This window comes from Phascolarctos cinereus, unplaced genomic scaffold (genome assembly GCF_003287225.1).
Source record: "Phascolarctos cinereus isolate Bilbo 61053 unplaced genomic scaffold, phaCin_HiC Scaffold_1;HRSCAF=81, whole genome shotgun sequence".
In the NCBI taxonomy this organism is placed as follows: Eukaryota; Metazoa; Chordata; class Mammalia; order Diprotodontia; family Phascolarctidae; genus Phascolarctos; species Phascolarctos cinereus.
In genome coordinates this window covers 109,054,759-109,078,804 of record NW_027555514.1, presented here as the reverse complement: position 1 = coordinate 109,078,804, position 24,046 = coordinate 109,054,759, and the positions used below count along the sequence as shown (strand labels likewise).

Here is a 24,046-nt window from a genome sequence, read left to right as displayed (position 1 = left end):
TTTCTAATAACAATGATAAAAACAAAAATGGTTAATGTTTATATAGTGCTTACTATGTGCCATGCACTGTATTAAGTACTTTGCTGTCATTATCTCGTTTGTTCTTTGTGACACCCGTGGGAGGCAAGTGTTATTATTATCCCTACTTTACAGATGAGGAAACTGAGGCAAATAGAGGTTAAGTGACTTGCCCAGGGTCTGAAGTCCAATTTGAACTACAACAGCCTAATTCAAAGAGCCAGATCCTCCCAAAGTTGTATATAAGCATTCAGTCAGGAAGTCAACAAAGCCTTTATTAAATATCTGCAATGTTCCAGGCACTGGCCTAAGTGGTGGGAATACAAAGAAGGGAAATAGAATCAGATTTAGTCCTGGTGGAGATTTTTGCCCCTAATACTTGGTCTTTCGGTCTGGTTTTATAGAGATTTGATTTATACTAAGTTAGGCTTGGGGCTTGCGGCTGGGGGCAGGTGACTATACAAGCTAATCTTGATACATGAAGAGGCTGAATAGAAGCTAGCCTTTTGGTTTGATCTCTCCAAACATACTATGGTATCATTTGGTCTGAACAATGTTGCAGTCATCTTTATGGTGCAACAACTCTTTATGAATGCTCTGTTCCATCCCTGGCTAATGAGGAATAGTCTACCAACCCTTTCATTTTACAGAAGAAAAGTAAGAGATTTGTCCAAAGACACACAGGTGTCTGGAATTTAAACCTAGGTCTTCTGATTCCAAAATCAGAGTTTTCTCCACTATACCATTCTGTACCATTTTTTTAAAAATAGGACATGGCAATAGAAATTCCCAAATGTTTCCCCGAGATGCTTATTTGGGCCTTTTAGATTATGTTGATATATGGATGGTCAAATGAACTTGAGTCCTTAGCAACTGGCGAAATGTTGCTGGTTTGCATCTTGGTACGGGTAGGCAGTTGGTTGCAAGCTTCACTCTGAATAGGCCTCCAAGGGGAAAGGTTGAAACAGCATGTATTGTATACTGTTTGGAACCTGGCTTCTTTAGCCTCACTTTCCCTTCATCTGCCAGCATAAATACAGCCTAAGTTTTATGACCATTTCACAATAAAAAGAAATTGTGAGTTTGGCAAAAATCCTGGATTAGGCACGAAAGAAGAATTCACATTCCCAAATGCACAGTGAAGATGAGCTCCATGTTTGTTAGCCAAATTCTCTATTTACTGGGTCTTAAGTCAGGGAGAAAAATTGGGCTTTTTGGAATTCCATTAAAATACTAATCGTACAATCCACCACTCTCAATCCTTCATCCATACCTTTACCAAACGCTCTCTTAGAATCATAAAATATTTGAAGTACCATATAGATAATCCAGCCCAGCTCTTTCACTTTCTAGAGGAAGAAGCTTAGATGCAAAGAGTTCAGATGGTTTGCCTAAGGTCACATGTCAAATGAAGAGTAGGATCATGGGATTACAATTTCAGAACTGAGTGACCGCAGAGGCCGTCTTGTGCAAACCCCTCCTTTTACAGATGGGGAAAGTGAGACCTAGTGAGAATAAGTGACTTGCCCATGGTCACCTAGGCACTAGTAAGAGTCAAAAAGAGGATTTGAACCCAGACCCTCTATTTCCAGAGTCAGTCTTGGTGTTCTTTTCACCACACATAATGACCGATTTATTTTCCATATCATCAAGCATCACTTCCTAACTGTCTATACCTAAGGCACTTTTTTAAATCCATAAAGAGAGAACTACTTCTTGGAGTCCTACTGCCATGTTGCTTCAGGTAGAATGAGCAGAGAGTGTGGTGGAGTACAGAGCAGAGAATATACCAAGCTCAGGGAGCAGTAATACCAGAGCTATACTGTCAGAAGGCAGATCATTCTAGATCTCTGGTTCTGGAGTAAGGCAGCCTGGCTTCAGGTCCCATCTCCCAAAATGAAAATGTGGGCAAGTCCTCTCAGAGCTTCACTTGACTCCCCTATAAAACGGGGGAAACGGCACTTGAACCAGTCTATTGGTGACAGAGCTAGGAAATTCAGACAAAATACTGTAGGAAGAATGCTTTGTAAACCTTCAAGTTCTAGAAAATGTGAACTCTGATCAATCCAGTTGAATTTACTGGTAACAGCAGAGCTTTGAAGAGAAATATTCATTCCAGCTCTCCTTTGTACTCCCCTCCTGCTTCAGTTTACAATTGTTAGTGGTTATCATTCAAAAGAGGAAAGACTGAGGGGAGTGGGCCACAAGAGGGTGGAAGGGGAGACAGAAAGGCTATCCGAATGCTGTGCACTTATTATTTACTGCCCTTGTTAAATCATTTTGCATGTTTTCTAGTGCCTGTTTTCCTCATCTGTTAATGTTTGTTTCATGCCTGATTCTAGGACTCTTGCCAATGGGGATGTTTTATTAATGCAAAAAGTAAACAACATCTGACATTTGGTTGGAGATGTTTGACAAGTGTGGATTGGAAGCAACTTTTATGTGATGGATAGGCAACGGATTTTTCCTTCCTTTTGAGTATAACACTTGTGTTAAGACCCAGGACCAATTATTCCTAGGAGAAAAATGAGGTTTTTGGAAGGTAATTCACTCTCCCTCTTTGCTAAAATAAACTTGATTTGTCAGTCACTTGAAGTCTTTGCATTTGGGGTCTTCCTCTGCCTCTACTCCAGTGTTTTGCAATTAGTAGATTCCAACAATTATAGAGTTCAAGGCAAGTAGGTGGCTCAGTGGATAAGAGTATTGGTCCTGGAGTCAGGAAGACCTGACTTCAAAACAGCCTCAGACACTTGCTAGCTGTGTGACCCTGGGCAAGTCATTTAACCCTGTTGGCCTCAGTTTCCTCATCTGTAAAATGAGCTGGAGAAGAAAATGGCAAACCACTCCAATATATTTTCCAAGAAAACCCCAAATGAGGACACAAAGAGTTGGACACAATTACTAACAACAAAGTCATTGTGTAATATTTCTTATCTCTGTTTAACTCATTCTTCCTTAGTTTCTGTAACTCTTTCCAAATGCAATTTTGAACTTTTCTTACAAACTGATAATATTCCATTGGGGCAGCAAGGTGGTACAATAAATAGAGTGCCAGTCCTGGAATCAGGAAGACTCATCTTCCTCAGACACTTAATAGCTGTATGACCCTGAGCAAGTTACTTAACCTCTGTTTGCCTTAATCCACTGGAGAAGGAAATGGCAAACCATTCCAGTATCTTGGTGCCACAAAAATGCCATAGACAATATGGCCCATATGGTCACAAAGAGTCAGACACAACTGAATGACAACAGCAAGAAAGAGTTCAACACTTCCAGGAGCCATGATTTCATAAATGTGGGTACTCTCTTCCCCAGCATATATCACAACTTCTTTATACTTCAGTAGATTATTTAAGGAGATCCTATGGCAAGCAATGATGATGATGATGATGATGATACAGTGAAGATAACAAAAAATAACTCATTTCCTAATGAACAAATCATAGAATCTTAGTTTAGCAGACACCTTAAGAGTCATCTATTTTAACTCCTTCATTTTGCAGATGAAGAAACTGAGGCCCAGAGAAGGTGGGCAAGTTGCCCAAGGTCACATAGTTAGTAATTGGCAAAGCTGGAATTTGAGCCCAGGTCTTCTGACGGCCAATCTAGAACTCTTTCCACTGTACTACAGATACCTTGTCAGCAACTCTCTAGAAGATATTTAATAAATATTTGTGTAATGTGACTAAATGTTTGCAGAAGATTTGGGATCCAGTAAAATCCTAACTAGGTTTTACTTAGTATCCATCGTTTGGACTTTGTACAAATAATAAAACTTCTAATAGATAAAAATCCTCACCGCTTCCTAGCTATCTATACACAAGGCACTTTTTTTAAACCCATAAAGAGGGTTTAAAATCTACTTGAGCCCTAGTGCATTCACTCCCTACCAGACTTTTCCTATCCTTTTTTGGTGTCCCTCCCTGGTCAGTATTGTTCAGAGACTCAGAATAAGGATAGATATTCTCCTTTCTTCCTCCCCACTCCCCAACCCAACTTGTCTTAACCTGTTCACGTAATCATATGTGAGTTAAACTCTATACAGCCCTGAGCCACTTACACTCTTTAGTTGGGGTGTGTGTCTCTTCTACCCTGCAAAGGCAAGGAGGAGCACAGACTCACAACTTGTGTTGAAGCTATATCTACTTAGCAAAGATAGAAGAAGTGATTTTCCAGTACAAGTCCCTAGTCCAAGGTCTTTCCCACCATCTCTTTGTCCCAGCAGTTACTCGAGTTTGGTGACATGGCAAACACTTGCATAAAGACCCTTTGGCAGACAGCTAACATAGTTAAAGGAACCTTTGGAGTCCAGGTGCAGAGGAAGTATTCACTTGTTTACAGACAACAGATTAAACAGCGAGGACTTAATGTTTTAGGGAGTTTAGATCTTCCTTTTCTTCCCCCAAGGAACTCTGCATTCTACTCAGGATCCCTGGGACATAGCGTATCTACTTACTCCTCTGGGAGCATCTGAAGTTCTCATTAATTCTTCCACATTCATACATTCCCCTTTCAGAACTTTTTTTTTTCTCCTCACTTAAAAATGCTAACATTCCCATAGTTATTGGTTAGGATGAATTTGTCCCTAGCCTGGATTGGGAGTAAACAGCACACTTTCTGAAAACTCATTACTCTTACTGGCCCCTGGGTTGTGTCTAAAGAATTCATTTACCAAATGGTGCCCAAATTGCAGCAGTTATCAGACCCACAGAGAGAATGGCTTTGTGGCACAATGGAGCACTGTATCTGGAGTCAAAAGACCTGGGTTCAAACCTGACTCTTCAGTCTACTGATTATATAGTACTTGGGTAAGTCACTTCTCTCTGGGCCACAGCTGTTCTCTCTATACAATAAAGGCATTGGACTAAAGGAACTTCTAATTACTCTTCTAGCTCTAAGTCCTATGATATTAAGTCAGTGTGAAATCTGGGGTCCTGGTGGCTTTGATGCCTCTCAGAAGCCTTCAGTTCACCCAAATGGGACAGATATAAGTGTTCTTGTACTTTAGGATCTCAATCCCTAGCACCTCACCTCTGAATAGGAGCAGTTAATATCAGTTACTGTTCAGCCTAGTCACATGCAACTTCTGGTTGGAATGAGGTTGAGTGGAAGCATACCAAGTGAAGAGGCAGGGCCTCACTGGAGCACAGGGGGAAAATGCTGGCCTGAGGATCAGATGACCTAGGTTTCCATCCCTGCTCTGTGTGATTGTAGTTACATAGCACTCTATATCAGATAGCACAATGTAGCACCTGGAATAAGGATACCTGTGGGTTCAAATCCTGGATTAGATACCATAGGCAAGTCATTTAAACCTATCTGGATCTCAGTTTGCTCTTCTGTAAGATAGGGATGATACTTGAAATACCTAAATTACAGGGCCATTGTGAGGAAAGTGCTTTGGAAACGTTAAAATGCTATATAAATGTAAATTGTTAATAGTATTTTCTAGTGGTAGAGCATGGACTAGAAACCAGTTCCCAGTATGATGTTCTTTTACTGATTGGGCTATTGAATATGGAAAATTGGGCCACTTAATTGATGACCTAAAGGAATTAAGGCATCCAAAATGTTCATCCTAGTTTCTTTATTAATAACAGTTTCAATTCTTCTCCCACAAACCAAGAGCTAACTGTCAAACCTGTGAATGCATATGTGGGAAGGTCTTTACAACCCTCCAATAAAATATAAAACCTTCATGACCGAAACTACTTCATTTACTGAATCTTTGTTGAATTGGATTCGAATACTAGAAAAGTATGCTCATTTGTCTCTTAATGGAGAATGTGGTGATAGAGAAGTAATTAATGGGGTGGGCTGATGCCTTAGAAAATGTAGATGACCTAAGGGAGACTTTTCTGCCCTTCATGGTTCCTGCGGATGTACCATTGCATATTGTGGAGACTGAGAGGGACTCTGGAGACCCAAATGGGAAATTAAGACCTTTTAGGTAATTAATACAGAATTTTTGGTGCACACTAAGTCTAATCACATAAAGACTTCTTCTCATTTGAGATGTGTACACTTTCCAATGCATAATATTTCACACTAAAAATTATAGCTAAGGGTTATGTTGGTTCAAATCTAAGAACTATAATTTCATTGGTACAGTTTTATTTCCATAAGGAACTTCTGGCATGGAGACTCCATTACAGATCAGCTACTGATCTATAAGTTATAGTTTTAGAGAATTGTCTGGGACACTGCGAGATAAAGTGACTTGCTCATGGTCACATAGATAGTATGTGTCAGAGGCAGGATTTGAACTGTTTTTTTTCCTCCCTCCAGGACCAACCTTCTGTGTATTTCCCCTACACTGTGTCTTTCTAGTTATATAGGCATAGCATTTTAAAAAGAGGTAGAGTCAGGAAAAGTGGGCCCATGGCTAGGGAGAGTACAGTTGGATTGGACAGGAGACAATTGACTAAAAGAATCAGGGTAGGTAGGAGACGAAGTGAGTAGTCAGGAAAGAAACCACAAGATGCTAAGTGTAAGCAATTTACTTCTATTTAGTCTTACCTTGATTTTTTTGACCTTGTTAAACAGTTATGTCCCGGGCTGTGAATTTATTTAGACCATGGAATGTCAGCACTGGAAAAAACCACAGAGGCCATCTAATCTAATCCTCCCATTTTACAGATTAGGAAACTGAGACCCAGAGAAATAAAGTGACTTGCCCTAGGTCACTCCAGTATTAAATGGCAGAAACAGGATTCAAACCCAGGTCTTTGAACTCCAAAGCCAGTGTTCTTTCCACAACATCGCATAATCTTACCATATGTGGCATATCTGAGTACTAAAAATATGTTCACAAGCATCCAGGGAGCATATTTCATCTCAGGTCTTCCTGACTCCAACTCTGACCCTCTATCCACTATGCCAGGCTCCTCCTTATCCTGAGTATCATAGGTACTTTTAATAAATGTTTGTTGAATTGAATTACTATGAGTAATGGACAGAAATCACTCATCTGTTTGACATCAAAGAAGACATTTCAACAGTGTGGTTATATCCTCCTAAGCTGGGATTTTATTAGAGCACAGACACTTTTCTTTCTCACTTGAATATTCTTTCTTTCACAGAAGAAAAGAGAATTCAGTTATTCAATTATAGAATTTTTCCTAAGGACAGTCCAATAGGAAGAGAAGAAGGAGGAAGAGGAGGGGTGGTGGTGGTGGTGGTGGTGGTAAAAATAATAATAACAACAACTATGTTTTAAATCTTATTTTCTTAAACCTAGATACTCAATAAAACAGTAAGTCAAGCTAGGATTTGTAGTATTTGCTGCTTTCAGAGGTATAAATCCTCACAATGAAAATTTAGCAATTGACTCCCATGAGCTGGTTGGAACCGTCTCCAGCACAAGTCTAAATTTGATGATTTGTCCTTTGAGGCACCTTCCAGCTCTAAATCTATTATCCAAGGATTCCTTTAAGCTTTAATTGTCTCTTCTGTTAAATGAGGATCAGAATGCTTCTGATATCTAATTCGTGTTGGAAGGAAAGTTTTGTAAATCTTTTCAGTGCTATCAAAACATGGATTATTCTAGGTAATAATAACGGTGAATGCAGGGACAAGAGCATTTTTAAAATGAAAAGATTTATATCAAAATAGAATGAGTCAGTCATTTTCAGTTATCCGATGGTTGTATATATAGGCTCAGAAATATACTTCTGAGACTACATGTCTAGTGTTGAAGTCAGAGGACCTAGCTTCAAATCCTAACCATTTTACTACAATATGAAAAGACCTACTTCTAAGTTTAGAAGGAAGGGTGGGCTGGAGCCAGCTTGAGCCGGCTCCTAAGAATTATTAAATTTTCAGTACAAGTACTTACCACTTGGAAATCAGCAAATACACAAATCAGAGCTTGATTTATTATTTTGTTGATTGTCTAAACTTGAGAAAGTAATGGAGAAAATACTAATAACGCAGATTAAACTTAAAAGTATGTCATATAGGAGAACCAGTTGTTAAACATTTACCAGCAGACCCCTGCCTACAGTTTTACATGCATGATGACAAGATCATTCCCAGAACTCTTCCATGGCAAGACCATTCCTAGAATTCTTCCCACCATGACGGTAAGACCATTCCTAAAACTCTTCCCGCCATGATGGTAAGACCATTCCTAGAACTCTTTCCAATGAGCTTGATAACCGTGGAGGCAGAATCAACTGAAAGTTACAATTGTTCATAGTTCTCAGAACTATTCTGTGTGTATATAGGTTCAATTAGAGTTTTTGCTCCCTCCCCAGTCTTGTTTATCTTTCTGCTTTGGCTGGAAGCCCCATCTTTTCTCATATCATAGTTTATTGCCATAAAAACCCTTATGACTGTAGGATGTTGTCAATCTAACTTCATGTGAGCCTCCTATAAAGGAAATAGTGGACGGCTGGTTGAGATCCTTTGATGGGAACATAATTAAGACCATGTCTATATAACAATGCTATTTGCCAGCAAACCATCAATTTTGGTTCCTAGTGGTATTTTATTATGTCCATTTTAAACAGTAAGAAATGGGGCAGCTTCAGGAAACATTTAAGTAGAATGCTCCAATTAAACCAACTGGGTCCCAGGAATCAGTAATCCCACCTCTCAGTTGATACTTCCCTTCATAAAACAAACAGACCAGCAGCAGATAAGCAAGGCCATTACAAAAGCTAGAACACCAGACAGTAACAAATAGAGGCTGGGTTTTGAGAGAATTTAAGGTATTTTTTGTTTGTTAGGGAGAGGGAGAAGGAAGGAAGGAAGGGTGGGAGATTGGTAAAGTAAAGAAGAATGAAAAGAAAGGAGGGAAGGAGTAAGTGAAATCAATTCTTGCCAGCAAAATCTGGCAAAACAGATAGCTAGCTTCTAGGATGAACAGTCTTTCCACACCTAGAATGTTCCATTTGACAGCATAATAACGTTTATATTTATATAGTATGTAATAATTTCTTATATTTATATAACCCCTTATGATGGCAAAGAGCTTTTTCCATTTATCTCATATACTTTCCAGGTTTGCTAAGCCTCTACATATATTACCTAATTTGAACCTCACAATAATCCTATGAGATAGGTGTCATCATTATTATTATTATCCCTATTTTACCAATGAGTATATTAAGACTGAGAGAAGTTAAGTAATTTGGCCAGGATTTCACAGCTAGGAGGTCCGAGTCAGGTTTCAGACTCAAATATCCCTATACTAGCTGATCATTTTTCAGGTGAGATAAGATGAGAAAACTGAGATTCCACATTTAGTGACTGGCCCGAAGGCCTAATGAGTAGTGGATCCAGGCTTGAGCTTCTGTCTTCTAATTCCAAATCTAGTACAGTTATCCCTTCTACACTGTGGGGGTTAGGGTGCTATGCCCCCCCCATATCTGAAAAATCTACATCAAATGTTTTTCTCCTCTGTTCATACAGAGAAGAAGTCTGGATTATTATGGTATTAAAAGATAAAATATGTTGATATTATACAATACTATGTGTGTGTGTGTGTGTGTGTGTGTAATATGCATTTCTGAATTTCTAAACTTTTTCTGTGTCATACTGGCCTTCATGTGTTGTCTACGGCTTCTGCAAAACTCCCCAAAATTCCCATTTAATTTCTTATACCAACCCATGATATATCAAAACTTCAATGGGGAAAGTCATGATGTGGAAGGGATAACTGTACTCAGAAGAGACTTGAGAGTCTTTGAAAATGTTCCTTTTTAAAAAATCTTTTTAAAATAATCAAATAAATATTTTTTGAAAAAATAAAAATAACAGTTACTTAATCAAGATTCAAAAGATATTCAGTTACATAATCTAGATTCAAAAGATATTCAGTTACATCTGACGAACTCTCCCTTGAAAAATCTAATAGCGTCAGGGTATTTTCAGTTGTTTTTTTTCTTTTTGCAAAAGTAGGGATAATAAATGCCTTGATACTATGTGATTTATGATATCAGATCTGGAACAATATATTTGTGAGCCCTAGGCAAATTTTAAAAATCACGTCCCTCTAAGTTTTACTATTGTTTAGAGACTTTGAGCCCTTACCATTATACAACAAAATTAATTATTCTGCACCGGCAAAATTTTCTAGCATCAAAAGTATGTGCATTTTTAAAAAAAATCATCCTTCATTGTGCTACTGATGCTTCACTATGGAATAAAGATGACCTGGGTTCCCAAAGGCTGTGTCAGCAGAATATAAACTTTTCAGTGCTTACTAAGATGGAAAAGCTTCCAGCAAGGACTTAGTGATGAGCTGAATGACTCAAGATCAGCCTTGTTAAGTCCAAAGAAGTTCGTAATAAGGTTGACTACAAAGTGATTGATTTTTCAGACACAGCAGTTATTTTGTTGTTGTTATTATTATTGTTATATTTGAGTTCTAATCTGTTTCCCTTCCTCCCTCCCTACCCTGTTCTAGGGAAGGCCAACATTTGACACAGATTTATATATGAAACTATACAATACAGAGTTACATACGCCAATTCTTTCTCTGGAGGTGGATAACACTTTCCTTCATAGGTCCTTTGTAGTTGATTTGAACGTTCATATAATTCAGAATAGCTTAGCCACTAACATTTACTCTTTGAATAATATTGCTGTTACTATATACAATGTTCTCTTGGTTCTGATATTTTTACTCTTTTGCAAGTCTTTCTATGTTTTCCTAAAATCAATCTGCTCATCATTTCTTATGGCACAGTAGTATTCCATCACAATCATATACCACAATTTATTCAGCCATTCTCCAATTGATAGGCAATTTCCACTTCCTTGCCACCACAAAGAGAGCTGCTATAAATAATTTGGAACATGTAGGTTCTTTTCCTTTTTCCCTGATTACCTTGGGAAACAGATCTAAGAGTGGTATTGCTGAATCAAAGGGCATACACAGTTTTATGAGTCTTTGGGCATAATTCCAGATTGCTCTCCAGAGATGATTGGATCAGTTCACAGTTCCACCAATAGTGTATTAATGTTGCAATTTTTCCACATCCCCTCCAACATCTGTCATTTTCCCCTTCTATCATTTTAGCCAATCTGATATGTATTAGATGGTATCTCAAAGTTGTTTCAATTCGCTTTTCTCTAATCCAGAGGTGGGGGACTTGCTCTAATCAATAATGATTTGGAACATTTTTTCACATGACTGTATATAGCTTTGATTTCTTCCTCCAAAAACTGCCTGTTCATATCTTTTGACCATTTCTCAATTAGGGAATGGCTCATATTCTTACAAATTTGACAAAGTTCTCTATGTATTTGAAATATGAGACCTTTATCTAAGAAACTATAAAAATGTTCCCAATTTTCTGCTTTTTTTTAATCATTCTCTTTAATAAAAAATTTTGTTTTTATGACTTGTTCTTTAACCAACTCATTCTTTAAGATTAGATTATTTAGGCTCCAATTAATTTTTAATCTGTGTTTCTATGGTCCTTTATTATATGTAATTTTATTGCATTATAATCTGAAAAGGATGCATTTAACATTTCTGCTTTTCTGCATTTAACTATGAAGTTTTTATGGCTTAATACATGGTCAGTTTTTGTAAAGGTGCCATGTATCACTAAGAAAAAGGTATATTTGGGGCAGCTAGGTAGCACAGTGGATAGAACACTGGACCTGAAGTCAGGAGGACCTGAGTTCAAATCAGGCCTCAGACACTTGACACTTACTAGCTATGTGACCCTGGGCAAGTCACTTAACCCCATTGCCTAGCCAAAAAAAAAAGTATTTCTTTCTTTTCCATTCATTTCTCTCCAGATGTTGATCATATCTAGATTCTATTCATCTTCTTGACTTCTTACTTATTTTTTTTTGCTAGATTTATCTAGTTCTGAGAGGGAAAAGTTGAGGTTCCCACTATTGTAGTTTTGCTATCTATTTTCAGCTTTTCCTTTAAAAATTTGAATGCTATATAGCATTTTGTTCATGTATGTTTAGTATTGATATTACTTCATTATCTATAGTACCTTTTAGCATAATGTAGGTTCCCTGCTTATCTCTTTTAATTAAATCTATTTCAGCTTTAACTTTGTCTGAGCTCATGATTGCTACCCCTGCTTTTTTTACATTAGCTGAAGCATAATAAATTCTACTTCAGCCCTTTATTTTTACTCTGTGCGTCTTTCATTTTTAAATGTTTTTCTTATCAACAACACATTGTTTGGTTCTGGTTTTTGATCCATTCTCCTATCCATTTCCATTTTATGGGTGAGTTCATCCTATTCATGCTCAAAGTTATAATTACTAGTTGTATATTTCCCTCCATCTTATTTTTCCTCACTATTCATCTTTCTCACTTTCTCTTTTCACCCTGTTTCTCCTCAGAAATCTAATTTACTTCTGACCACTTACTCCCCAATCTGCACACCCTTCTAAAATTCCCTCCCTTAGCCTATACCTTTGCCCTCCTAATTCTTAATTTGAAAATCTTTCAAAGATTCCCTCCCTTATCCTATTCCCTTGCCTTCGTATTTCTCTATAAGAAAACTTCTATACCCTACTAAATATATATATATTATTCCTTCTTTAAACCAGTTCTGATGAAATAATAAAGGGACAACATATCAAAACTTATGGAATGCCAAAAGTACTAATCAGAGGAAAATTTATATCTCTAAATGCTCACATCAATAAAATATAGAAGGAGCAAATAGATCAATGAATTGAGTATGCAATAAAAAAAAACTAGAAAAAGAACAAATTAAAAATCTCCAATTAAACACCAAATTGGAAATCCTGAAAATTAAAGATGAGATTAATAAAACTGAATATAAGAAATTATATTGAATTAATAAATAAATCTAGGAGTTGGTTTTATGAAAAAAATTATAAAATAGATAATCTACTGGTTAATATGATTTTTTTTAAAAAAAGAAGAAAACCAAATCACTAGTATTAAAAATGAAAAGGGTGAATATAACACTAATGAAGATGAAATTAAAGCAATTAGAAGTTATTTTGCCCAATTTTATGCCAATAAATCTAATAGTTTAAGTGAAATGGAATAATAAACATCTAAATAAACCTATTTTAGAAAAAGAAATTGAACAGGCCATAAATGAGCTTCCTAAGTTAAAAGCACAAGTAAATTCTACCAAACCTTTAAAGATCAACTAATTCCAATATTAAATAAATTATTTGGAACAATAGGATAAGAAGGAGTCCTACCAAACCCCACCCTATCCTCCCCTCCAGTGTAACATATCTTTCAGCCATGCCCTTTGGTCTTTTAATGTGGAAGCTGCTAAATGTTGTGTTATTCTCACTGTAGCACCACAATATTCTTCCTAATTGCTTGTAACGTTTTCTTCTTGACCTGGGAGCTTTGAAATTTAGCTGTAATATTCCTGTGAGTTTGCATTTTGAAATCTCTTTCAGGAAGTATCAGTAGATTTTTTCAATTTCTATTTTACTCTCTAGTTCTAGAACATCAGGAAAATTTTCTTTAATAATTTCTTGAAGTATAGTGTCTAGAATTCGGGGTAGGAAACTCTATGACTCTTTTTTTTAAAAACCATAACTTTCATATAGTACTTGATAAGTTTTCTAGGTCAGTTGTTTTTCTAATGAGATATTTCATATTCTCTTCTATTTTTTCATTCTTTTGACTTTATTATTTCTTGATGTCTTATTAAGTCATTAGCTTCCCCTTGCCCAATTCTAAGTTTTAAAGAGTTATTTTCTTTGATAAGGTTTTGGATCTCTTTTTCCAAATGGTTGACTTTCTTTTCATAATCTTCTTGCTTTTCTTGCATTAATCTTATTTCTTTTACCATTTTTTCTTCAAACTCTCTTATTTGATTTTTTAAAGCCCCTTTTAAGCTCTTCTAAGAATTTTTTTTGAGCTAGTGACCACTTTATATTTTTCTTTGAAGCTTTACAGGAAGCTGTTTTGTTTTCTGAGTTTGAACTCTGATCTTCTCTTTCACCATAGTAGCTATTTATGGTTGGGTTCCTTCTCTCTTCTTTACTCATTTTTATTTAACATTGTTGGCTGTTAATGCTATGTTAAAATCAGGCTCTGTTTCTGTGAAGTGGGGGGTAATGTCTCAAACCTAAAGTTTTTTGTGTTGTTTTCTGAGTTCTATCTGGGGGTCTTTGGCCTCTTGATTTTTCCAACATTCTATAATCCAAGGCTGGTGTGGTCACCGTTCCCCTGGCTCATACCTTGGTTTTAAGTAACCTCAGGTACTCCTCTTTGCCCCTGAAACCGGACCAGCCCCGCCCCACCAGCACAGGTGCCACCGCAAATGCTCTTACTCTCTGCCATCCCTCAGGGCAATGCAAGCCTTAGCTTGCCCCTCTACCCTAGAACAGAAACCAGGGACTCCATTCTCCTGCCAGTGGTCACAACCAGCAGGGCCCCACCAGCACTCACCAGTTTGTGCTCACTCCTCCTTGCCAGCAGCCATAGCCTGGGACTCCGCCTGCTCAGTGCACCTGAACCCTGCATCTAGCACCAGTGAAGGGCCTCCACAATCTTCCCTTGATCAGGTACCCAACCCCCACACCATCTGTTGGGTGAAAGCTCCCAAAGGTAGTGTTCTTCCAACACGGCTGCCCCCAAGGCTTACTATTTGTCTATTGTCCAGGATCTGCCTGGCTTTATCTGCCCTTCAGTCAGGCCAGACCACCACCCCCAGAGGTCTGAGAACTGCTTCACGTGGACTTTTAATCATTTCTGCTGCTCTAAAATTTATTCTGAGGCATAATTTTATTTGTGGCACAATCTTTGAGAGCCAGGTAGTTTCCTTCCACATTCTGCCACCTTCCCACAATTCCTTCCCCTATATGATCCAGTTCTTGAAGTCCATCTATCAAGTCACAGAAGGCTTGAGATCCACACCGGTAGAAAGAGCCCTTCCACGCTGATGAAACTGTCAATCTTCAACATATTGCAAGAATATGAAAAGCCATATTAAAAGATGCTCCTCATTGTGTCTAATCCTATGTACTGAGCCACAAGCAGCTCCCTTTTTTACATAGCCCTCGGCCCACCGTATAACAAGAAAAAAACACTTTAGCTGAAGGTGAAGTAATAGTGGAAAGTATGTGCCTAATATAGCAATAACCCTGTGGTTAAAGTTATGTTAAGTTGTGGTTTGAGGGATGACACAAAGAAAAAAATCACTTTTCTTTTAGAATCACTATTTTTAAGATGAAAATGAAAGCAAGGTAAATGCTTGAAGCACCCCATTCTTTCAACAAATTTTTATTGAGGGCTCACTGTGTGCAAAGTCCCATGTCATGGCTATGGGAGACATACATACAAAAACGTATAGGGTAGTTTCTCTCCTTGAAGAGTTTACATTGGCAAGAAAAGTATTTTGAAAGATATAAAGTACTCTATAAATGTGACTTTTCTTAATCATCATCATCATCATCATCATCATTACAGTCTAGTAGGAGAACTAAGACCTATGTAGGTCCACAAGTAACATGTAACTGAACATGGTATTCATAAGTAGTGGGATTCATGAGTAAAGTCAAGATGGGCAAGGAGGTAGAGCTCCCCCTTTGGGAGCAGATGTAATGTCTGTCCTGACGTTATCATTGGTGGAGACAGATGTGAGGAGCATTTCAAAAGAAGAATCGATAGAATATAGTGCCCAGTTTGGTACTGGGGGGAAAGGGGGAAAAATATCTGGGTTTCAAAACATTCAACTTTTCTTTCCCATAGCTTAAATGCTGCAGTTATATAGTAGTGATTCTATGTATATAAACAGAACACATTTCTCTTTGTATACAGACTTAACACAAAGCTTGCTGTTCTGGGCATTTCTCTAGAAGAATACCAACAGTTGAATCAAAATTATGTAAGAAACTATGTCCTAAAGTGAGGAGAAAAGGTTTCTAAGAAAAGGTTTCATTTAAAACACCCAAAAAATGTGTTCAATTGTCCTGTGTTTGGAAGGAAGTTCTAATGCATAAAATGCTACACTTGGAGTTAAGAAGACCTGAATTCAAATCACTCCTTTGACATGTATAAGCTTTGAGACAGTGGACAAGTCAATTAACCTAACAGGTCAATCAACATCCTCATCTTTAAACTTCAGATTACATATCTCAAATAACTACCTCATAGGTTTATTTTATAATAATGAGATATATTAATTATATAACATATGATGTAATTCAAAAGATAATATATAGCATCTTATAAACTTTAAATTCATATGTAAATGTCAGCTGTTAATGTTTTTTCTTGTATTCAAAGATCTATAAAATCAGAAAATCTCCCCCCACCCCTTTTTTCTAACCAAAGTTTTCCTACTAAAAATTAAGGCTGGTTTCTTTTAGTCTATTCTGAGTTAATAATTCTACCTATGGTTAATAATTAATAGTAGATTCAATACCTGTCAGAGGATTCCCAGTTTTCCTTTTTTTCTGACTTATAAAGGCTTTGTTTTCTTAATGCTACATACTTAAAATATCCACATTAAAATAACTGAAATTAGGAACTGTTTTTGCATGAATCCAAACTGCAACACTTTACAGGCTTTCCATATTGAGAGAATTACATCTTAGAGCCTAGAAGGAGTCCAACAGATTCCTTTTTAACTATTGTCCATGCAATATATGTTGAAGGCAAAGATTACATGTTTCAGTAGCTGAGGATTTTCCCTCATGTTCATAGCATTGCCTGAAATTTGTGCTGAGGCCTTCCAAGCAATGTATAGAGCTATTTGGATGGGTTAAAAAAATCAGCTTGCACATTGCTGATTATGAAATAGATCATTTGGGACTGGAGGGACAGAGGGTATTACATATGGAAAACGAAATAAATAACAGGAATATGACTGGGTTATTTGGCTTCCAAATGATGAACAAGTACCTTTTTTAACTGCATGAGAGGTCTCTTACATTTTTAAGTGCACTATGATGTACATAAGACAGGGCCAGACAGAGGGACAAAATCATTACAGATAGAGAAATAAAGGTCCTTCTTAAAGTGCATCAGCCACAATAGTTTTAGCACTAGGTCTGTCCAGCACTTAGACTCCAAGAAAGCAAATTTCTTGTGACAAGACTGGGGATAGCATCAGAAGCTTCTTCCATCCAACTGGCTTCCAAGTCTCCCTTCAGTTCAACTCAACCCAACAAACTGTGTATTAAATGTCTATTATATTCAAATGGGGGAGACCCAAAGAAGGGGAAAAAAATGGCAGTACCTGCCCTTAAGTGATTTACATTCCCCAAGGTGGGGAATGAGACTTAATAAAAGAGAGAACGTAGAAAAGAGCCTTAGAAGGTACCCTAGGAAAATTTAAGGAGGAAGAGAACATTTTCATCTGGAAGACTCAAGGGGTTTTGGTGGAGGATGTAACATTTAAACTGAATCTTGAAGGAAGAGTTGTGTTTTTAACAGGCAGAGATGAGGAAGAACTGCATTCTAGATACAGAGAATAGTCTGAATCCAGGCATATGGGAAAAGGCCTGCAGAGCTCAAGGAACAGCTGGTGCTCTAGTTTCACAAGTGTGTAGTATATGTGAGAGGGAAGGATGTGAATGAAATAAGTGTAGAAAGGCAGATTAGAATCAGATTGTGAAGGACATTAAATGATGGGGTAAGGGTCTATAGTTCATCTTCTAGGTAACAGTAAACAATTGAAAGATCTCAAGCACGAGTGTGACATGGTCACATGATTATTTTGGCAGATGGACTTGGGGAAGAAGGTGGAGGATAGAGGCAGATCAGTTAGAAAGATTTTACAATAGTTAAAGTGAAAGCAGACAAAGGCCTGAACACTGTTCCCACACCCCTCCCTCTCATTTCTCTTGTTTTTGTTTTCCTATGTCCGTGAGTCCATCCCTTTGGGTCTTCTTCTAAACATTAAAAGAAAATATATTCCTCAGGGAAAATGCCCTTCACACATCCTTCTCATTTCTTCCTAACTAAAATAGAAATAAGACCTCTTCTGTTACTGAGATATTTGCATTGCATTTATGTTAGGATTACCAGAAGAGTCTCTAGCCAGTAGAAAAAGTAGCAAGCTGGAGAGGGGAAGAAAAAGGCAAGAGAGAGAGAGGAGATGTGGTGGAGGAAGAGAGAGAGAGAGAGAGAGAGAGAGAGAGAGAGAGAGAGAGAGAGAGAGAGAGAGAGAGAGAGAGAGAGAGAGAGAAAGAGAGAGAGAGAGAGAGAGAAGTAAAAGGAAGCTTTCTTCAAGCTACAGGGATCCCACCAAACTATACAAACAGAAGTCAAAACAAAGAGCCATGCACTGGAAGTGAGCTTGTAAGGAGAGAGAATCTTGCCTTTTTTCTTTATCCATCGGATGAGTCTTGAAAAGTATTTGAAGACTAAGGAAGTATACACCTGCAAATATGCCAAATAGGGAATAACCATCTTATTCAAGCAGCTTCCTCACCAATTGTCTCTTCTCCTTGCTCAATATAGAAGGATTCCTTTAGCCTACCTCATTTGAGAGAGCCAGACTCCCCAAAGTTCTCACTTACTTGCTAGCCACATAACATTTCATAAATCTGAGCATTCTAGCTGCCAGCCACAGAACCTGATATAATTATCTTATAACTTAAAACACAGTGAGACAGTAGAATTCTATATTCCTAAGGTCTTGAGATGTCTTTCCTGTAAGAAAACTATAGTGTTCTAAGGAAAATCATCCATCATAGGGATCAGCCTTTGTTTTTCCTGGAAATATGAGTCTTAAAGTTGTGGTTCTGGGAATGGTGAGGTGCCAATCCCATCTCCTTTTCCTCCTCAAGGCCCCCACAGAGTCCCAGAGCTCTCCAAGGAAGGAGATTTAGGTCATCCCCTTCTCTCCTGAACCATTTCTAAGGTTAGCAGCACTGCTGCCCTGCAGAGAGAATGATCATGCTCTTCTCTTAACACTAAGAAGTAAGCGAATTGGTAGGGGGACAGTTCCCAAGAAAGAAAATACAGTAATCTCTTTGTTGTCCAGCATGGTCAGGAAATGGGATACTCTGGTTAGTCAGCACTTTAGTTAATAGTGAGTTACCATACATGCCAGATGAGGATTACTAATTTTCAAAGACTTACAATATAGTAAGATATACTTAACACCACAGCTATGCTAAACTTAATCTTTCTTCAGTGATTCAGAAGTTACTCAGGATCTTTCTGGGTTCCAGGGTCACCATTTTGAATATCTGTTATCACTGTACTACAGATACAAACATATGCTAGGTGATAGAAGAGTGGATAAAGCAACTTTTTACTACAGTTTAACAGGGAAGAACTAAATTAAAGATTAGTTTGATTTTTTAAATGATATTTTAAATGTTAAGTAGCCTGTCAGATATTGAATATGACATATAGAGAACCAGATAGGTATCTTTCAGATACCTACTATCTTTCAGATGAGGCTTAGAACAAAGGTTGCTTTATCGCTCATTTACATTAAGGATCCCGTGTCATTGTTCTGTATCTTGATCAAATTCCAACTTGGCTCCCAGGCTTTTGCATAAAGTTCTGGTGGAGAAGGTAGTCTCTTCTTCTTGAAGGAATAGTGACTATTGTATCTCCCACTGCCTGAGAGAGAAATTGTACTGTGTGCATGGTTGTATCCACAGTGCCAAGCCAAAAAGATAACTTTTTTTTAAAGTCAAGTGAGTGCTATTGAAAAGTCCCAGTTTCAGCTGTGCTATGGGAATCCTAAAATCAGTTGCATCATGGGATTTTACAACAGACTGAGTAATGTGATGGCCATCTATGAGTATTTCCTTTATGTTAGGTCTCAAATCATTCGATCATATTCATTTATTGAGTGTTCACTCTATACATGACATTGTACTAAGCACTAAGACGATTGGGGGGCGGGGGAGTTCTGCCCTCAAGAAATTAATGCTTTAGTGGGAGGAGGAGGGAGAGACAGGTGCTAAGCACATGTGAAAACTAGAGAAAAGTCCCACAGTGAAACGCAAACATGGGACAATGTAGTATGAAGCATTTTAGTTCTGGATGTGACATTTTAAGATGGTTCTAGGAGTCTCTTCTCTAGAAGAGACCTCAGAGGTCATTTATTTGGTCCAACCTTCTTATTTTACAGATGACAAAATTTAGGACAAGAGAATTTAGGTGTTTTGCTTAGGGTGTCTGGTACACAGTAGGAACTTAATAAGTGCTTATTGATTGATTGCTCAGGGTTATTCAGGGTCTTACTGTGTGTATTACACAGAGTTTGGGGACAAGGCTACCATTATTACACACTGTTATCATCTCTAGAGTGTTATTAAAAGTTATATAATAAATTAACAATGGCTTCATGTACATTAGAGTCTAATGTGGTTTCTAATATGTTACTTTTAGATCCCTGATAAAATGTAAGCTCCTTGAGGACTGGGACTGTTTCACTTTTGTCTTTGTATTCTCATTGCCTGGCACAGAGTAAGTGCTTAATAAATGCTTACAGACTGATGGATTTGAACCCAGGTCCTATGACTCCAGATCCAGCATTCTTTCTACTATAACTCACTGCCATAGATCAAAGATATTGATAGTCTGAAAAGCGATCAGAGGAGGGCCAACAGGATGGTGAAAAGCCTCCATCCAGGTCATGCCTTAGGAGCACTGGTCGAAGAAACTAGGGATAGTTAGCTTTTATAAAGAGAAGATTTAGGGCAGGGTGGGACATAAGGATTCTCTTCTAGCCTTTGAAGGAATGTCACCTAGAAGAAGGATTAGACTTACAACTTTTTAGAAGTTGCAAAAAAACCAACAAATTTAGACTTGACATCAGGGGAAACTTGCTAAGAGAGCTATCTAAAAGTAAAATTGACTACCTCAATTTGCTGGAGGTCTTCGAGTAGTCAATGAAACAAGCATTTATTAGGCACGGTGCTAAGAGTTGGGGATACAAAGAAAGGCAAAAGACAGTTCCTGCTCTCCAGGATCTCATGGTCTAGTGGAGGAGTAAAGGCAAGAAGACCATTTGGTAGATATGTTGTTCAGTTAATGTTCGATTACCCTGAGGCCTCTTCCAACTCTGAAATTTCTATTCTGTGCATATTAATATACACAAGTGGAGGAAGAGTGACAAGGAAGAGAGTAATCAAAGTGGAGTGAAGTTAGTCAAAGATTATATCTTAAAAATCAATCTTGATTCCAGTCTTGAAAGTGATGCATGTGAACTGGTAAAAATTAAGTGAGAGTCACTTCAGACATAAGAATAATATCCCCAAAGACATGGAGGTGGAATAACCAAGAAGGGTTCAAGAAAGGATAAGGAGACAAAAATCTGGCTAACAAAGACCAACGTTCATCCCAAATGACTAATGTTAAAATATGCTTCTGCTAAGAAATAGTAAACCATAAAAGCTGAATATTGCATGTGCTGTCAGTTCTAATCTCTAATGAGACTGTTTTACTTCATTTTTTTAAGAGAAGGTAGTGGGCAAAATGTTTGCTGGGAAATGATTACCTTCTTAATTAAATGTATCAGTTAAAGGAATTCTATGATCTACACAAAGAAATAAAGTGGAGGGGGTAATTTTTGAGAAGAGAAAGGAGAAGGAATGATAGAGGAGGGAGGGAAGGAGGGAGGAGGAGAGACAGAGAGAGAGGGAAGGAGGGAGGAGAGAGAGAGTGCCAGCTTAATAGATATGGAAGGAAGAATTTGACAGAAGCTTTGAACGTTAGACTTCAGAATTTCGTTGATTTTTGTGTGTTTGGTTTTGTAGCAGTAGTGAGCTTCTGAAATTCTGGCATAGAAGAGGTCATGATGAATAACAGTATTAGCAAGTGTGGTCAAAACTGATCGGAGGAATGGGACTTGGAAAAAACAAAGGGTAAAGGTGAGGGTAAAGTATTAGCAAGTGTGGTCAAAATTGATTGGAGGAATGGGACTTGGAAAAAACAAAGGGTAAAGGTGAGGGTAAAGTAGATGTATTTGAGTCACTGAAAGCCAATCTGCAGGGTTTCTGTGAATCCAAGTGGAAATGACTCATTGAGAATCCAAACAGGAGGTTTGGTATTGCACATTTCCCTCAAGAAACAAACATTTTGAATAGTCAGCAATAAGAGTGAATAAAAAGTTGGTGATCCAGCTGCTGACACCTGTTTACACTGTTTAATTTGCAGCCCAAGACATTTATTAACCTGTGTAGAGAGCAATATAAAATCATGTCACAGTCTGGCCTCAATCTGTTGCTGAACTTATAGTCCCCTAACAGTTAACCGTGTCCTCTTCTGCAAAAACCAGAGGGTCACTGCCAGTTCAAGCCAAGATCAAGTAGAAGAAATCATTAAGTTCATCACATCAGGATGCATGAATTTGAATCTAGACTTTAGGCAGGACAAAATAGACTGGTGGTATTTATGTCTTTGGGGATTTTCTGCCTTCCTGACAAAGGTTGCCCTGGACAACCACTTGGCTGCTGGGGCAAGAGACCATTGTGGACTGGAACAAGGAATAAAAGTATGTGGATGGTGCAGGAAACAGGAGATGGAAGAGCAAGAAAGGAACAATAACTACACTTCAAGAAATAAAAGAAATTGTAATCCATGAGTGAAAGGCTGGCAAATTAAGAACTAAAAACCAAGTAATATTCCTATCTCTGATATGTCAGGCATAATCTGTGATCCCAATGATTCTGCTCCAAGACAAAATCCAAAGAGATGCATCCAAGAACAAACATGTTAGAAGCTCTCACTTGAGTCAAAGCTACATTACAGAGACCAATACTAAAGAATGATGATTTTGTTCTTCTATCTGTTTCATGTGGTTTATGTACATGAGAGGGAAGAATAGACTGGTTTGAAACATTCGAAAGCTAACTCTTTGGGAGGTAACATTTTACTAAACCATCTTAGAAGTCCATAGTTTGCTTGCTAACTTAAAAATGTCGTTTTGGGAAAGGTAAGCCAACCCTAAAGCACCTAATGAAAATGTAAATTCCATTAGGGCAGGGATCATGTTTTCATAATTAAACACCTAGCATGTTTAATAAATGATGATCAAACTGATTTGATTTTCATTGAGAAGGAAAATGAATAGTGATGGTGATTTTTATTCTCAAGGTCGTGTCATTGGTGTTTTTCAGAATAGCCCATCAGAGAAATGACGATGATGAAGAAGAGGCTGCTAGGGAGCGTCGCCGCAGAGCCCGCCAAGAGAGGCTTCGTCAAAGGGAAGAGGAAGAGTCTTTAGGACAAGTGACCGAGAAGGCGGCCGTTAATGCCCAGAACAGGTAATGCATTCCTCACTGCAGCCCTTGTCAAACTTGCTGGTTTGTCCACTGAGTAGGCTTTATTTGGAACAAAGCATTCCAGCATTTCATGGATTTTAAATTTCAGGATGACGGTGTTTACCCATGGCCACTGAATCAACTGTTTTTCAATCAAGCTACTTCATAATGACAGGTCTCAATGCACTTGATCTCATCTGTTTTGCTATATAATCTGATCTGGTCATAGAGACTTCACCCCCACCCCAAACTGTTTTGTTTTTCTTTAATTTTGGTATTTTTGTCAAATAGACATGTTAAATGAAAGAAACTTCAGCTAATTTCTGTAGGGTATTTATTCGCGAGCCTAAGTAAATATTTCTACTTTCTATTTTCAACTAAACCTTCTCTTTCATATCTTCTCACTTTACTATAGTCATTATTGCCCATCGATAAATAAAAATATGAACAAATTTCTCAAGGAAAATTGTGAATGCCTTTTCCTAATAGAAGGCTAACCTTTTTAATTTTTCCAAAGCTCAGAGACCTTATCAAGGTACAGTGTCTTACTTAAACTAACAACTAATTATTCTCCCCTAAAAAGCTAGAATTTATTTGCCAAGAGCTATTTAGTTTTGTCTTTATAATACCTATGGGTATATATGTTACATGTATATAATTCACTGTTGGTGAAACTGATCAAACCAGTTTGGAGAGAAATCTGGAATTATGCCCAAAGAGTTATTAAATTGCCTATACCATTTGACCCAGCATTACCACTGCTAGGTCTGTTTCCCAAGATGATTAGGAGAAAAGGAAAAAAAACCTATACGTTCTAAAATATTTATAGCAGCTCTCTTTGTGGTGCCAAAAAACAAGA

General features: G+C 37.7%; 1 protein-coding gene across 8 annotated transcripts in view; it reads left to right on the top strand.

Annotated features, from left to right (window-relative positions):
- CALD1 (caldesmon 1) overlaps positions 1–24,046 on the top strand; it is a 247,997-nt gene that overhangs the window by 185,499 nt on the left and 38,452 nt on the right. For 7 of the 8 annotated variants that reach the window (XM_021002361.2, XM_021002363.2, XM_021002364.2 and 4 more), the window contains one exon: positions 23,044–23,190. In XM_021002361.2, coding sequence (XP_020858020.1) covers positions 23,044–23,190 — 147 coding nt within the window. Of the gene's footprint in view, positions 1–22,166; positions 22,860–23,043; positions 23,191–24,046 lie in introns of those variants that run through there. The other variant, XM_021002366.2, reaches the window with a different exon arrangement.